Source organism: Taudactylus pleione, unplaced genomic scaffold, assembly GCF_031769625.1.
Source record: "Taudactylus pleione unplaced genomic scaffold, aTauple2 ptg000273l, whole genome shotgun sequence".
Classification (NCBI taxonomy): Eukaryota; Metazoa; Chordata; class Amphibia; order Anura; family Myobatrachidae; genus Taudactylus; species Taudactylus pleione.
Window position 1 is genome coordinate 563,911 of NW_028284675.1, and position 16,456 is coordinate 580,366.

General features: G+C 47.0%; 1 protein-coding gene across 1 annotated transcript in view; it reads left to right on the forward strand.

Annotated features, from left to right (window-relative positions):
- Positions 1–16,456, forward strand: part of CHRNA6 (cholinergic receptor nicotinic alpha 6 subunit) — a 62,286-nt gene that overhangs the window by 40,177 nt on the left and 5,653 nt on the right. The window contains exons 3-5 of the mRNA XM_088481459.1: positions 4,113–4,157; positions 8,598–8,707; positions 8,791–9,769. Of these exons, the coding sequence (XP_088337585.1) occupies positions 4,113–4,157; positions 8,598–8,707; positions 8,791–9,769 (1,134 nt within the window). The remainder of the gene's footprint in view (positions 1–4,112; positions 4,158–8,597; positions 8,708–8,790; positions 9,770–16,456) is intronic.

A 16,456-nucleotide genomic window follows, 5' to 3' on the forward strand; every position in this document is an offset into this window, starting at 1 on the left:
TTGAAGCAATGGTCTCTGCTCTAAATGCATTGAACACCCCAATTCATTTTACATTTCAAGTTGATCCTACAACTGTTAATTTTTTAGATGTATCCATCAGTGTTCAAGAAGGCCGTTTAGCTACTACCTTATATAGGAAACCAACTGATAGGAATTTGATGTTGCTCCCGACAAGCCATCACCCCCCTGCACTGAAGGAAAACTTGCCGTTTTCACAATTTTTGCGAGTCATGAGGATAAACTCCAATGTGAGTGAAAGAGAAATACAGTTGACGGAAATGTCTATGAAATTTAAGGACCGGGGATATACACAAGGCACATTGTCTAGATGTCTCACTAAAGCATATGATCTGTTTTTAAAAGATGAATCCACAGTGCAACCTAAGAGATCAAATAGGATGATTTTCACCAGTACATTTGACCGAAATTCGCATACAATCAATAAATCCCTGAGGAAATATTGGCCAATTCTTCAATCTGATCCTCTTTTACCATTTAAAAACATGGATCCACCAATGATGGCGTACCAGAAAGGGCCTAACTTGAAAGCACTTTTAATGAGACCAACTCTTTTCCCTAAAGATGGTGTCACTACTTTGGATCTAATGACAAAAAAAACGGGTTCATTCTCTTGTGGTAATTGTATTTCATGTAGTGCAATGGTTACGGGTCCTACCTTTCCCCACCCACACACGGGACGTAAAATAAAGATCCGATATCGACTACATTGTAATCTGGATCATCTCATATATATCCTGATCTGCCCTTGCGGTTTATATTACGTTGGACTAACGTCAAGGAGATTCCGTGATCGCATGGCTAACCATCGGGCGTCAATAAGGGCAGCCTTCCAGACAAAATCTACGGACAAACCAGTTGCCAGACATTTTTTGGAGAAATCGCATCCCTTGGCCAGTTTGAAATGTAAACTTATAGATTGGATTCCACCACCTCAATTGGATGGTGACAGACTGACACTTCTAAAGAAAAAAGAATGTTATTGGATATTTACGTTGGACACGGTAGCACCACGTGGCCTCAATGAACACAATCCACTAAATGTGTTTATTTAGATTGATAATCTTGATCTTTGGTCTGTCTGGTTAGTTCTATAATGCTATGAGCACTTGGCTTTCTTTATTTATATGCACCTTGGGATTCTATTTCGTTTGTTGTTTTCTAAAGTGGTATTTAAACCTTGGTTCAGGTAAATAGGATCTGATGTAATTATTTCTTGTGTTGTTTATTTTACTCTGAGTTTTTCTGTTATGCACGATATTAGGGGATGAGTTCTTCTTTTTTTCATTTTGGTTTTTCTTTAATTCTTTGTTCTTACATTCTTTATCTCTTCTAATTATTTTATTCAGTTCTATAGTATATTTATATTTTTTTGTTTATTTCACATTTGTATATTTTTTCTTTATTTTTATATATTTTTTAATTTTATTCATATATGTTAATTAGAGTTTTGTCTTTATGATTTATGTATTTTCATCATAGGTTCACACTGCATTATCATCTTGTATAGTAAAAACAATATTTGGTATATCATAGGTCTCCTGGTTCATTTTCTATCTGGTCCTGTTCTATTTTGAATGGTATCCACTATTTGTAGAGTTGTTTTGGAAGTATGGGCAAAATATGCCCTCTCTGTTCATTGAAGTGTTATCTCTCAAGATGGCTGCCGTATTCCCTTTACTTTATCACTTAGGGTTGTTTTGAAAGTATGGGCATAATGTGCCCTTTCCACTAATAGAATATTTATCCCTCTTAGATGGCTGCCGTATCCCCTTTATTTTATTATATTTGGTTGGTTGTGTTTGGAGTATGGGCAAGGTTGCCCTTAGCACGCGGTTGGTTGGGCCTCGGGGATGGCCGCCGCGTGTTTTCAGTCATTTGACCTAGTCAGTCCGCGCCTGAATGATTCACGCGTTGCGGGTTGATGACGGCGAGTTAAGGAAGTTTTTAGGGGGGCATGGATGACAGCTGGAAACTGGTCTCTTGGTGATCGTTATGATCGGACAGCGTCATCCGCGCGGACAGCCTGTATGAGTGGAACAGCGTTTATAGAGGTAACTGTAACTCCCGACTAGGATTGTGTTCGGTCTGTCCATTGATTTTTTTCATGTTAGTTATTCATAGGCTATGGGCAGTCAGTTACTCATGTTGTTGATCTTGCTGTTTGTAGTAGGTGAAGGGATACAGGTGGTAGTATATTTACATATGTGTTTCCTGCATTGGTTCTTATACTAATTAATATGGTTTTCCAGGTGATCGTTATCATTGGGCAACGATATATATGCGGGTCCTATGAATGACTGGAACCTTGTTGACACAGGTATTCCTTACCTTTGACTTGGGAGACATTGTACATATGTGCATATTTCAGTTATCTGATTTAACATCTAGGGGTTATGGGAGATCAGCCATCCATCAGAATTGATTATAACATGTACTATGGGTTAATACAGATGTGGATATATGTTCCTCTTATTGTCTCCATACCTTCAACCACTTCACATCTAGTATAGGGGTGTTTGTTATGATCCATTATCTTGAGATTATTTCATTATATACTGTTCTCTTTTACTAGATTGCTCTATCTGTTATTAGGCGCTGGGGATATTGTTAATGTATATTCCAGTTTCCATTATAGTACTTTATTTCAGTGATATCTTGCTGTTTTTTATAGAGATCGATGTCCAGTGACTTTCTTTCTGTGAGGGTGAACTACATTTGTTGAGTTCACGGGTCTTATGGTATGTTGGCAATATATGTCCATCTGGGGTGTTAAATAGAATGGGGCCAGATAGACTTATAAGATAGTGATTTGTTTTTATTTTTGTTTTCTTTCTAGATTTTTTTGTGCGATGTATTGCTACAGACACTTGTCTTGATAAAGGTCTGTCAGTAGTCCGAAACGTTGACACAAATGAAGTGGTGTCTGACATGAACAAACATATTGTATTTTTATGTCTATCATGACTTAATAAAATGATATTTTTTAAGTGAGTGCCTTCATCCAACGATATTGGAGGATACGATTTTTTTTTATATATATATATATATATATATATATATATATATATATTGCATGAGAAAGTCCCGGCACTCCATAAGCCCCAAGCTGGGCAAATACCTTGCTCCAGGTGCCCTCAATGAGGCAGAGATCACTCGCCTCTATCCAAACCACAGCATACAAAGCGGCACTCAGGAGACTTGACACTGGGGTGAAATAACGTGTTTACTTCAACGTTTCAGGATGCAGAGAACCCGTCATCTGTGTGTTGCTGAAGACGGGTTCTCTGCATCCCGAAACGTTGAAGTAAACACGTTATTTCATCCCAGTGTCAAGTCTCCTGAGTGCCGCTTTGTATGCTGTGGTTTATATATATATATATATATATATATATATATATATTAAGATTCGTACATATGTGATGAAAATTAATAATATGGGGACCGCTCCTCCATTTACAATAATGCGACCTTAGTAATAAAAAGTAAGTAACAATTGTGTAGAATGTTCCAAACTAATATCACAAGGAAACAGGTATAGCTTAAAACAATGAATTCAAAGCCTTCAATAATAATGGCTTGGTAGGGTCTTCCATCCAGAAACGTGGAGCACCAATTGGACAGTGGTATGTCGGTCCCAACTTGCCGGCATGCTAGTTCTGTGCTGTAAAGCATCATAATCGTGTCAGCTTTAGACTTTAATGAAGGCAAAGCATCATGTAATGTTGTAAAGCATAGGCGGTCATGATGCTTTACAGTGCAGTACAAGCATGTGATGCCGGCATGATGTGTTCGATATACAGCTATCCACATTCTTCTTGTCGATATTCTAACAGTCGATAAAGTAACTGCAACCACATCCTTAGTAATGTATAAGTGTATAAGTGTTAATAATCTGTGAAAAAGCCTGTACCTTTAAAATAGAAGTTCACTCATCATGTTTTACACAGCAAAAATATAAAAAACTATTTTTTTGTGGGGCACTCTTACATATGAAATATAATGTAGGTTTAGTTTAAAATAAAAGAGCACGTAGACTTGCATATAAATACACATAAACATAAATAATATTTTTTTTACTTTATTTTTTAAAGGATGAAGTTAATCAAATCTTGGAGACAAACTTGTGGCTTCGCCACGTAAGTACTGTATCTGTCTATTCTATAAACGGAATGTTAAGAAAAATACTCTTATGGAGTCACACAATGCTTTTTTATGTGTATATGATCCAAGTGTGATACTTTCATTATTCTTCTAGAAATTGCTATAAAAATATTGGCTGCACGCTCAAAACAATCTTATAGTTCATACCTACGCATTACATGCTCCTGACGAAGGTGTCCAGAGACACAGAAACGCGTTGAGCAAATCTTAACCAGTATACAGCATGGAGGAGAAGTGCTCTGCATCGGCATACAACTGAGAAAGCACACTACCAGCCTTTCCCACAACAGTGCACACATGGTCCGGAATTAACCTCACACAGCGGAGGTATATATCGAGTGACACCCACGGCCGGCAAAAGAAGATTGTGACCACTAGCGTCCATCGCTCCGCTGCACCAGAGAGCAAATTCACATCTATTCGGGAGGTATGCAGTCGGAAAGCTGGCGGACCTAATCCCGACAGCCGGCTTCCCGACTGCTTAATCCCGGCGAGGGTTAAATGACAGGCGTCGAAGTGATGCCGGGTGCCGAGAGTGGACAGCCGCGTGGGGGGGGAGGTTAGGTTTAGGGTTCTCGGGGGGACTTAGGGTTAGGCACCTCCCCGGGAGGTTAGGGTTAGGCTTGGGGGAGGGAGGGTTAGGGTTAGGTACCCCCGGGGGGGACTCAGGGTTAGGCACCCCCCGGGGGACTTAGGTTTAGACGGTGAGGAAGGGGGGGTTAGGTTTAGGCACTTAGAGGGGGGATTAGGGTTAGGCACTGGGGGTGGAAAGTTAGGGTTAGGCACCTCTAAGGGAGGGTTAGGGGGTAGAATAGGTTAGTGAATACTTACCTGGGGACGATCGGGATTTTCATCCTTTTCGGGTTGCTGCTGTCGGGATTTGAACCGCTGGCCAGGGGTCCGGCGGTAAATCATGCCGATTCCATTCGGGACACTGCCATGTTCACACTTTACAATTATCTTCAGACGCTATACTGCATCTACTGGGTTACGGATCCGGAAGATTTACCCCCGGGGGCTCCCTTACACGGAGAAGGATTGAGACTGTGAGTAGCCTGCATACAAGGCAATCTCTCTTTTTATACTTTTGCACCCTACAGCGGGATACAAAAACAAATATTAAGCTACATAATATCAGACAATCCATAGCTCTATTTTTCCGGGATTTTTATTGGATCCTTCTTACATTTGGTTTGAACAGTTACACTGTTTTGATTGCAACATAGTTTGCTACAAAGTGAAATATTAGTTACCTATAACTGGATGAATTCTTTTTTCATATATATTTATACATTTGTATTATTTTGTGACAGTATATGCTGACTTGTTTAATGTCTAAATTATATTAAAATATTACCTACATTTTAATGGGACTATAAGATGGTTTTGAGCGCACAGCCAATATTTTTTATAGTATTTACCTTGGAGATTTGGCACTTTCTTCTTGATTGGCAGCTGCACTCTAATAATAGACTACATTGGTGGTGCTAAAAAACAGCACACTTATATATATATGTTTACAAGTTTCTGTTCTTCTAGAAATTACACACATACAAACAGACATTTTGTGCAGAGTAATGCTGGCCATTCATCTGCACGATTTCGGGCCGATTGCCCAATTTTCGACGAGTCATATGATGGATCTTGTGAAATTAATGTATTTTTTAGTAAGATACGATCCGATGCGCGCTCCCGCAGCTCCTATAATCGGATCTCATGATCAAATGTGCAGCACATCTTGTCCATCGTATCGTGTGCAGATCGTGCTGTTTATTTTGTTCATGTGATCCATCGTGTTGCAATTCAAGTAATTTCAATGACTGTTCCCAATGAGCGCGTGAAGCACAGGATCGATCATACGACAGATCCTGTGCTAAGAAAAACAACAAATATGCTGCTGGGACTGCCAGGGAGCTGCGGAGAGTCGGATGGTGAGTCATGTGTAAATACTGGTCGTGCAGGTGTATGGCCAGCATTAGAGGCATTGGGGTAGATGTACGAAGCCCAGAAGCGGTATCAGCACACATTATGTGACCTAAATAAAAGGGGCGTGGCCGTGTGGGGGATCCCAATAACATCACTCCAGGTGCAGCCCAGCATCACCGGAGATGCTGGGCTGCCCCCAGAGACTGGGCAATCTGCACTGTCGACTCCTTTTCTATGACAGGAACCAGGTGCCGCAAGAGAAAGTCACACTGCAGCAGGGGCATATCTACCCATCGGCCAGGATGACACTCACCAGGGGCGCCGTTCAAAGGGGGGGGCGCCGTCCGGCAGTGCCACCAGCAGCCAATGGGTGGACTACCCCACTAGTCTCCCTGGCCCCAAGTGCAGGGCAGACCGCAGTGAGAGCGGTCTGCCCTACACAGTGTACAAACACACAGCCGCTGTGTGCTTGTTATAGCAGCCAGCCAATGAGAGTCAGACAGACTCTCATTGGCTGCTGCGTCCACGGAGAGAGCCGGCTGGAGCTCACTCATGAGCTCCGCCTTCCGGCTCCCCCCGCAACGTGTGATGGGAGAGACTGTAGGGGGCACTGTATAGGGGGTGGCCGCTACTGGGGGCACGTTATGGGGGGGAACTGTATAGGGGGTGGCCGCTACTGGGGGTACGTTATGGGGGGTGGACGCTACTGGGGACACTGTATTGTGGGGGCTGCTACTGGGGGCATGTTATGGGGGGGATGGATGCTACTGGGGGCACTGTATTGTGGGGGCTGCTACTGGGGGCACATTATGGGGGGGTGGCCGCTACTGGGGGCACTGTATAGGGGGGACTGCTGCTGGGGGCACTGTATAGGGGGACTACTACTGGGGCAATGCAAAAGGGGGACTACTACTGGGGGCACTGTATATGGGGGACTACTACTGGGGGCACTGTATAGGGGGACTACTACTGGGAGCACTGTATACGGGGACTACTACTGGGGGCACTGTATAGGGGGACTACTACTGGGGGCACTGTATAGGGGGACTACTACTGGGGGCACTGCATAGGGGGACTACTACTGGGGGCACTGTATAGGGGTACTACTACTGGGGGCACTGTATACGGGGACTACTACTGGTGGCACTGCATAGGGTGGACTACTACTGAGGGCACTGCATATAGGGGACTACTACTGGGGGCACTGCATAGAGGGGACTACAACTGGGGGGCACTTCCTGAAATTATGTGGGGTAGAGGGTGCCAGTCCATTACCTTGCCAGAGGCGGTCGGATCCCTAGTTACACCCCTGCACTGCAGCGGGTGTGGTATAAGAGATAGACAGTAATTAGTTAGACAATGTCTAGATGGCCACTAGATGTTAGACAGACAATAGTTAGACAGGGGAAAAAGTTAGGCACAAACAAAAGTCAGACACACTAAAGTTAGACATGTATAAAGTTTGACAGGCACAAAATGTCGACAGGGACAAAAGTTCGACATGAAAATGGTCGACACAAAAATGGTCAACAATTATTTTTTTTGTTTTTTAGCCCTAATCTTCACCCTAACCCTCCCTCCTGGTGCCTAACCCTAACCGTCTGGGTAAGTGCCTAACCCTAATTGTGGGGGTAAGTGCCTAACTCTAAACCTAACCCGAATCCTAAAAAACAAAAAGAATGTGTCGACCATTTTTGTGTCGATCTTCTTCATGTCGAACTTTTGACCCTGTCGACCTTTTGTACCTCTCGAACTTTTTACATGTCTAACTTTAGTGTGTCTGACTTTTGTCTGTGTCGAACTTTTATCCTTGTCTAACTACTAACTGTCTAACATCTGGTGTCTATCTAGACATTGTCTAACTAATTACTGTCTGTCTATAGTCCAGAACCCCACTGCAGCAACTGGCTCCTGTCACTGCAGGGGAACCAGTATTTTGGTGTCATCGCCTCCGAGGGTGACACCCAGGTGCGGCCCACACCCCCCTCATGATGCCACGGGAGTTAGGTAACATAGGTAATCTTGCTAAAAATATGTACACATTAGGTTAGGTTAGTAAGTACTTAACTAGGGACGATCGGGATTTCCAGCGCTGTCGGGCTGCCGCTGCCGGGATCTCTCCAGCTGTCTGCCTCACGCTGCCGGGATTCGAACTCACGGCCATGCGGCCGGCGGTATTTCATACCGCTTCCAGCTAGAAGTCCCTTGTTCAAAATCTGAGGCAGACCCCACATAACCTTCCTGTATCCTCTCAATTGTGCAATTTATGACGTAGTCTCGGTAAAAATATAGTTGGCTTTGGAAGCAAAACCCCTTCTACTAAAGAAATCTTTCTCCTTGCACAGAGATACGACCATTACCCACTTACCTTTATCCAGATGTTTTGGGTCGAAATGACTGCCTAGAAGGTCCACATTACTGAGGATGTTTAGATCCATATACAGTATAACAATGAATATATAAATAGTTTGTATTGTTTTATTTTGTAGATTTGGAATGATTACAAGCTGCAGTGGAATCCTGTGGATTACGATGGCATTGAATTTATGCGTGTGCCAGCAGACAAGATTTGGAAACCTGATATTGTTTTATATAATAAGTATGTAATCTACTTTAATTGTTGTATCCATGTGTTTTAAAATTAGACAACATCCTCATGTACACAATGTTCTCTTTCCGCAGTGCCGTGGGAGACTTTCAAGTGGAAGGAAAGACAAAGGCCTTACTCAAATATAATGGCTTAATAACCTGGGCTCCACCAGCAATATTTAAAAGTTCATGCCCAATGGATATAACTTTTTTTCCATTTGATCATCAGAATTGTTCAATGAAGTTCGGGTCTTGGTCTTATGATAAAGCAAAAATAGATCTGTCTATCATTGGGTCAAAAGTAGACATGAAAGATTTTTGGGAGAACAATGAATGGGAAATAATAGATGCTTCCGGTTACAAACATGAAATCAAGTACAATTGTTGTGAAGAGATCTACACTGATATAACCTATTCTTTTTATATAAGAAGACTGCCAATGTTTTACACCGTTAATCTTATTATGCCCTGCCTATTTATTTCATTTTTAACAGTGCTGGTCTTCTACCTTCCATCAGACTGTGGGGAAAAGGTCACTCTTTGCATATCAGTGTTGCTTTCCTTGACTGTGTTCTTGTTGGTAATCACTGAAACAATTCCATCTACATCTCTCGTAATTCCACTTGTTGGAGAATATCTCTTATTCACTATGATATTTGTAACTCTGTCTATAGTGGTCACAGTATTTGTGCTCAATATCCATTACCGGACCAGAACAACACATAAAATGCCAGTTTGGGTAAAAAATGTCTTCTTGAAACACCTGCCTAAATTGCTGATGATGAGAAAGACTGTGGAGAAGAAAGATCGACCTTATTCCAAAAGAACCAAGAAGAGAACTTGCAGTAGCACAACAAAACTTACCAACTCCCAGTGCAGAGATGTAGAAGTGTTTGAAGAGGAAACATATTATCACTGCATGAAATCAAGGGAACGCAGCGCCAGAAGCCGCAGACTACAGCAGCGGGACACTTGTAATGCAGTTGAACAATCTCCTGGGGAAATGAAAGACGTTGTCGACAGTATTCAGTTCATGGCAGAAAACATTAAAGATCATAATGAAAGGAAGGAGGTAAAATAATAATAATAATAATAATAATAATAATAAAATAATATATATATATATATATATACTGTATATTTCTACTTCAAGGTCCATAGGGTATCCACAGGATACCTTGGGGTATAGGTGTGACGTCAGTCGCTGGGCACCATAGAGTTAAGCTTTTCAGCCTCCCAGGATGCACTAGGGTCCCCCTCCTATACCCCGCCCCCGAGCCAAGGCACCTCAGTTTAGTTTGGTGCCCGGCCGGCGTCGGGTGCACCTGTCGGAGTGGGGGGCTAGAAGAGCCCCTGAAGCTTTCTTCAGTGCAGCTGTGGCTGCACATCTGGATGTACAGCATGGACAGTCAGTCCTGACGTCCATGCTGTCTTCCCTACACCTCCGCCGGTACCAGAACGCCGGTACCGATCCGGGGATGCTGGTGAGCATCTGGGGTCACAGCTAGCGGTGACCCCAGATGTTCCGGACCATGGCCGGATCCAAGGGGGACAAAGGTAAGCAGCGGGGTCCCGCGGTGGGTCCCCGCTGGTCACATGGTCCTAAGTCCCCAGGCAGGGGGCTCCCTGGGGACTGGCTGCAGCGTGGAGCCAGGCGACCAACCTGCGCTTTCCACTACCCCCTGGGACAGCGGACCGCAGCAGAGCGGTAGCGCTGCGGCGTCCCAGGGGTTAAATGCATGCCAGGGGAGCGCGCCTTCCCTGTCTCACAGCCGGCGCCTCCCCCGCTGCACACAGCCCTCTCTGCATGCTGCCGACTGGTCCTGTGGCAGCGCTCCTCCCCCAGGCCAGCCTCCTCTCTGCTCCTCGGCGGCCATCTTCTCCAGAACGCATGGTGAACGCTGCTGGAAGCGCTGGACGGAAGCATCGTGGTCTGGGTCCCCCCGCATACCTCTCCTCCGCTGTGGCTCAGGTCTGTGTATGCAGCGCTGTGTCCTACCAGGCCCTGTGTCTGTGTAGTTGAGTGATCAGCGCTGTTAGTGCAGGAATTGTTATTTCTCTGCATTGTATGTGACTGTGCTAGCGCTGCCTATAACTTTTCTTCTCTAAACTGTCAGCTTTATTACTGTCCCTGTTCTTTCTGCTAAAGCCCTTGTGGTGCGGTGCTGCAGGGTGGCCTCTCGCCTATTTAATACTTAATTGGTGAGAGAGGTCACATACGTGGTGCCATCATGTCTGAAAGTGATTTTCCCCTCCGGCTACAGTGTACCACGTGCAAAGTACCGTTAGCGGAGGGGGAGGGTAGCGCGGAGGGCCTTTGCCGGCAGTGTTTGTCCATGGCGCGTCTATTACGGTTACAGCACCGGTACAGGAGCCGCCCTGGGCTTGTTTCGCTCAGGCGTTAACAGCTTTAGTGGGCCAGTTAGCTCCGCAGCCCGCGTTTACTCCGATGGGTTTGTCCCAGCAGTCTGTGGTGTCGTCACCCATGCAGGGGTTCCCACGACAATTGGTGGTACCCCACAGTCTCCCTATTTCCCCGCTCCCGGGTTCTCAGGAGCCAGCGTGGGTTAACTCCCTGACGAGTTCTGTACAGCACTTGTCGGATGTGTTGCAAGGGGAGTCTGTGATGCGGCCTCATAAAAGGCCGGTGGCGTCTCTGTCCGCTCCTTATGAGGATGACGAAGGGACGTCTGATGATGGGGAGATTCTGGATCCTTACGATCAGGAACCTCTCCATACTAAGGACGCTGATGCCAAGTCCAAAGTATATATTCCTGGACTTATTCGGGCGGTCCGCACAGCCTTGGTGATTGAGGACGAAGTTCCCCCAGCGGCTAAATCTAAGTATGCCTTTTTCAAAGATGTGAAGGGCGATGCCACAGTCTTTCCTCTTTCGGGTCAGTTGGTGGACCATTTAGAGGAGGCGTGGAAACAACCTGGCAAAAGATACCAGCCGCAGAGACGCCTGGCGGTGGCTTATCCGTTCGCGGATAATTATTTTGCTAAGTGGGAATCCCCTCCACAGGTGGATTCTCACGTGACCCGTCTTGTCCGTAGTGCCACATTGCCGATGCCATCCATGTCCTCCCTTAAGGATGCTACGGACCGCAAGGTAGAAATCTGCCTGAAGTCCGCTTATTCCCTTGCAGGGGGGGCAGCACGGCCGGCTATGGCCATTTGCTGGGTTGCCAGAGCGATGGAGCGCTGGGCGGATTCATTAGAGGCTTCTTTTGAATCCGACTGTCCGGCCGAACAGGCGGAGTTGATTGGCAATCTCCGTGACTCGGCCGCCTACATCAACGAGGCGGCTCTAGACATTAGTACTCTGGTGTCTAGAATTTCTTCAGCAGCGGTAGCTGCTCGTCGCACCTTGTGGCTACGATCCTGGAAGGCGGACGCAGATTCCAAGAAAGGTCTGGAAGCGTTGCCGTTTACCGGAGAAGTTCTCTTCGGTCCGGATCTGGATAAGATTGTGGCCACGCTGGCGGCAGCCAAATCTGCTTGTCTCCCGTCGGCCGCTGCTCCTTCTGGTTCTGGACCATCGTCCTTTCGGTCATCTAGGGCCCAGGGCAGGCCCAAACCACAGTCGTTTCCTCGACAGGCTGGCCCTAAGAAATCGGTCAAGCCCCGGAAGCAGGCATGGAGTACCAGACGTCCGGCCCCCAAGCCAGATGACAAGCCTGCGGCCTGACGGTCCGGGCCTCCCTTTGGGGGATCCCAGGGTGGGAGGCCGCCTGCTACAGTTCGCCCAGTGTTGGTCGACCACTACGACAGACACTTGGGTTCTGGAGGTGGTTTCCCACGGATACGCCCTCTCCTTCCGGCACAGACCCCCGGCTCGCTTCTTCACCACGGGTCTACCATCAGACCGGAACAAGGCTACGGAGCTGCGGAAGGTATTGCACACTATGCTCCAGGCTGGAGTTATAGTGCCTATTCCATTCTCCCAGAGGGGCCAGGGTTTCTATTCAAATCTATTTTTGGTACAGAAACCCAATGGGTCATATCGTCCGATTCTCAACCTCAAAGCACTCAACAAGTCTTTGCGGGTCCCGAAGTTTCGGTTGGAGACCCTACGGTCCATCATTCTGGCGCTGGAACCTGGGGACTACTTGGTGTCATTGGACATACAGGACGCTTACCTGCATGTCCCTATTCTTTTGCGCCATCAACAGTTCCTCAGGTTTGCAATCCGCAGCGACCACTTCCAGTTTCGGGCGTTACCTTTTGGCCTGGCAACAGCACCACGTGTTTTCACCAAGGTGATGGCGGTCATGGCGGCTTCTCTGCGGCTGCAGGGATTTCGCATGTTGCCGTATTTGGACGACCTGTTATTGGTGGCAGGATCTCCAGAGCTCCTGTTACGCCACTTGGACCTGACCATTGCACTGCTGCAACGGCACGGCTGGCTAATCAACTGGCAGAAGTCCACTCTAATCCCGTCTCGGAGGATTCTGCATCTTGGAGCCTTATTGGACTCGGGACAGCAAAGGATCTTCGTGACGGAGGACAAGATCTCTGCTTTACAGTCAAGGGTGCGCAGTTGCCTGCACAGCCGCCGGGTGTCCTTACACTCGGCGATGAGGTTACTGGGCTACATGGTGTCGGTGTTCGACATGGTGGAATACGCCCAGTTTCACTTCAGACCTCTGCAGCACCTGATCCTGTCCAAGTGGAACGGGCTGCCTCAGTCTCTGAAGTCCCAGACGATTGTGCTCACCCCGGAGGTTCGCCTGTCCCTTGCGTGGTGGTTACAGACGACCCACCTCAACAAGGGACGTCCGTTCTGGGTTCCAAATTGGGTCCTGTTGACAACGGATGCCAGTCTTTGGGGCTGGGGAGCAGTTTCGGGTCCACACTTGTTCCAGGGCAGGTGGACGCCGACAGAAGCGGAGCTTCCAATAAATATCTTGGAACTCCGTGCGGTCTTCAATGCTCTCCAGCAGGCACAGCGGTTTCTCCAGGGTCGCCCGGTGCAGGTCCAGTCGGACAACGCTACCACCGTGGCCTACATAAACAGGCAAGGAGGAACTCGCAGTCGGGCGGCTCTCGTAGAGGTCTCTCGGATCCTGGTTTGGGCGGAGCGCAATCTTCCGGCCATATCAGCGGTCTTCATCCCGGGAGTGCTAAATTGGGAGGCGGACTTTCTAAGTCGCCAGGACGTTCATCCGGGGGAATGGTCCCTGCACCTGGACGTTTTTCAACTACTGGTGGACAGGTGGGGTCTCCCAGAAATCGACCTCATGGCGTCCCGGCACAACAACAAGTTGCCGGTGTACGGGTCTCGCACAAGAGATGAAGGGGCATCTCTGGTGGATGCTCTGTCCGTCCGGTGGACGTTCCGGTTCGCATACCTGTTCCCTCCGGTCTCCCTTCTTCCACGGGTAACCGGAAATTCAAACAGGAAGGAGGGACGCTCCTGTTGATAGCTCCCGCGTGGCCCAGACGGCACTGGTTCTCAGACCTTCGGGGTCTGTCCGTGGACAGTCCTCTGCGGTTGCCGCTACGACTGGACCTTCTGTCTCAGGGTCCTTGCCTTCACCCGGACCTGACTCGGCTGTCTTTGACGGCGTGGCTATTGAGACGGCCATGCTGAGGTCCCGGGGGTTTTCCAGCTCTGTGGTGCGTACCATGTTACGAGCTCGGAAACCGTCTTCCGCGAGGATATACCATCGCGTGTGGCATACGTTCTCCCAGTGGTGTCGACCGAGAGGTTATGCACCGCGGGAGTTTCGTCTGTCTCGGATTCTCGCCTTCCTGCAAGCGGGACTAGATCATGGGCTTCGCCTTGCTTCTTTGAAGGTACAGGTTTCGGCCCTATCTGTCTGGTTTCACCGTAGGATTGCTACAATCCCGGATGTGCGCACCTTTATGCAGGGTGTTCTCCGCATCCAGCCGCCCTTTGTTCCACCTGTGGCACCTTGGGATTTGGCTGTGGTCCTGAGGGCTCTCCAAGGACCGCCGTTTGAACCACTGGGCTCAGTGGATCTTAAATGGCTAACAGCTAAGACTGTTTTCCTTCTGGCCATTGCTTCGGCCAGACGTGTTTCTGAGTTAGGGGCTCTTTCTTGTAGACCCCCTTTCTTGGTTTTTCATGGGAACAGGGCAGTGCTCCGCACTCGGCCCGAGTGTCTTCCCAAAGTTGTTTCCCAGTTTCATGTTAACGAGGAAATAGTTGTTCCGGCCTTTAACTCACCGGGTCTTTCCCTGGGTGAGGCCTCTTTGGATGTTGTGCGGGCCTTAAGGACTTATGTTGACCGCACTTCTTCGTTTAGGAAGTCGGACGCTTTGTTTGTCCTCTATGGCTTCCGTAAAAAGGGTTGGCCTGCTTCAAAGCAAACTTTGGCAGCCTGGATCCGTATGGCTATTTCTGAAGCTTATCTTCATGAAGGCCTACCGGTCCCTCCTTCTCTGAAGGCTCATTCCACTAGGTCTGTGGGTCCTTCGTGGGCAGCTCGACGTGGTGCCTCGGCAGTTCAGATCTGCAAGGCTGCTACGTGGTCCTCTGTCCATACCTTCATGAGGTATTACAGGTTTGACACCTTCGCCTCTCAGGATGCTTCCTTCGGGCGGCGGATTCTCCTTTCTGCACAGGAGCGTCCCCACCCTTAAAGGATACTGCTTTGGGACATCCCCAAGGTATCCTGTGCATACCCTATGGACCCTGAAGTAGAAAATATGAGATATGGTAAGAACTTACCCTTGTTATCTCTATTTCTACGAAGTCCATAGGGTTCCACAGGACTCCCGCCCTGTCGCACCTGTGCTGCAGATGGGCTTTGCTCTGGTCACCGGTTTTCCATCTCCCTCTGGTGAGAATGTGATTCTTGTATGTGTCCAGATCTTTTTTCTCTCTCTTCCTTCTCCTCCTCCGGCCTATGGCTTGATAACTAACTGAGGTGCCTTGGCTCGGGGGCGGGGTATAGGAGGGGGACCCTAGTGCATCCTGGGAGGCTGAAAAGCTTAACTCTATGGTGCCCAGCGACTGACGTCACACCTATACCCCAAGGTATCCTGTGGAACCCTATGGACTTCGTAGAAATAGAGATAACAAGGGTAAGTTCTTACCATATCTCATATTATAATGAAGTTCCATTATATTCGTGCAGTTCTTCCAAGACTTTCAAAGCTAATCCTCTACGAGGGCCAACAGTATAGGCTGTCATGATAACAATATTTGGAGTGTACTCAAACTGCATCTAAATAATGTTACTGTAAATTGCAGAGTCACCAACCTTAAAGTAGAAGAGAGAGATGCCCATAGTCCTAATTTTATTCTTTCTTTTTCATCAGGGGGCATTATTACAACCCTTTTATGATGACTGCAGGAAGGACTATAACTAGAATTGACGGGACCACATAGTAAATGAGACCTCTAGCTCTGTTCTATCCACTTATTTCATTTGATTAATTTTTATGCAGTATCACAGGACATAACAAATCACCTTCACAGTGTACACTTCATCTTAAAGTCAAAACACTTTTGTAATATGCAAAATTCCAAAAGAATACCCAGCACTGCATTATTTTCAGCAGTGTGCAATAATGCAGTGTGGGTGCACAAATAATGGATGTCCAATAATGCTTATTTTGAAATTAATTAGACATTATATGGCAATTTTGTTAAAGCAGTCTGACCACTTTAACAAGCCCAATTGATGCTGGAAGTTATCCACACACATTTTGGCGAGGTTAAGTTGGTGATTATGCAAATTATAAACTTGCTTGAAGAGTTGGAGTTTCAGGGAATGCTGGAAGG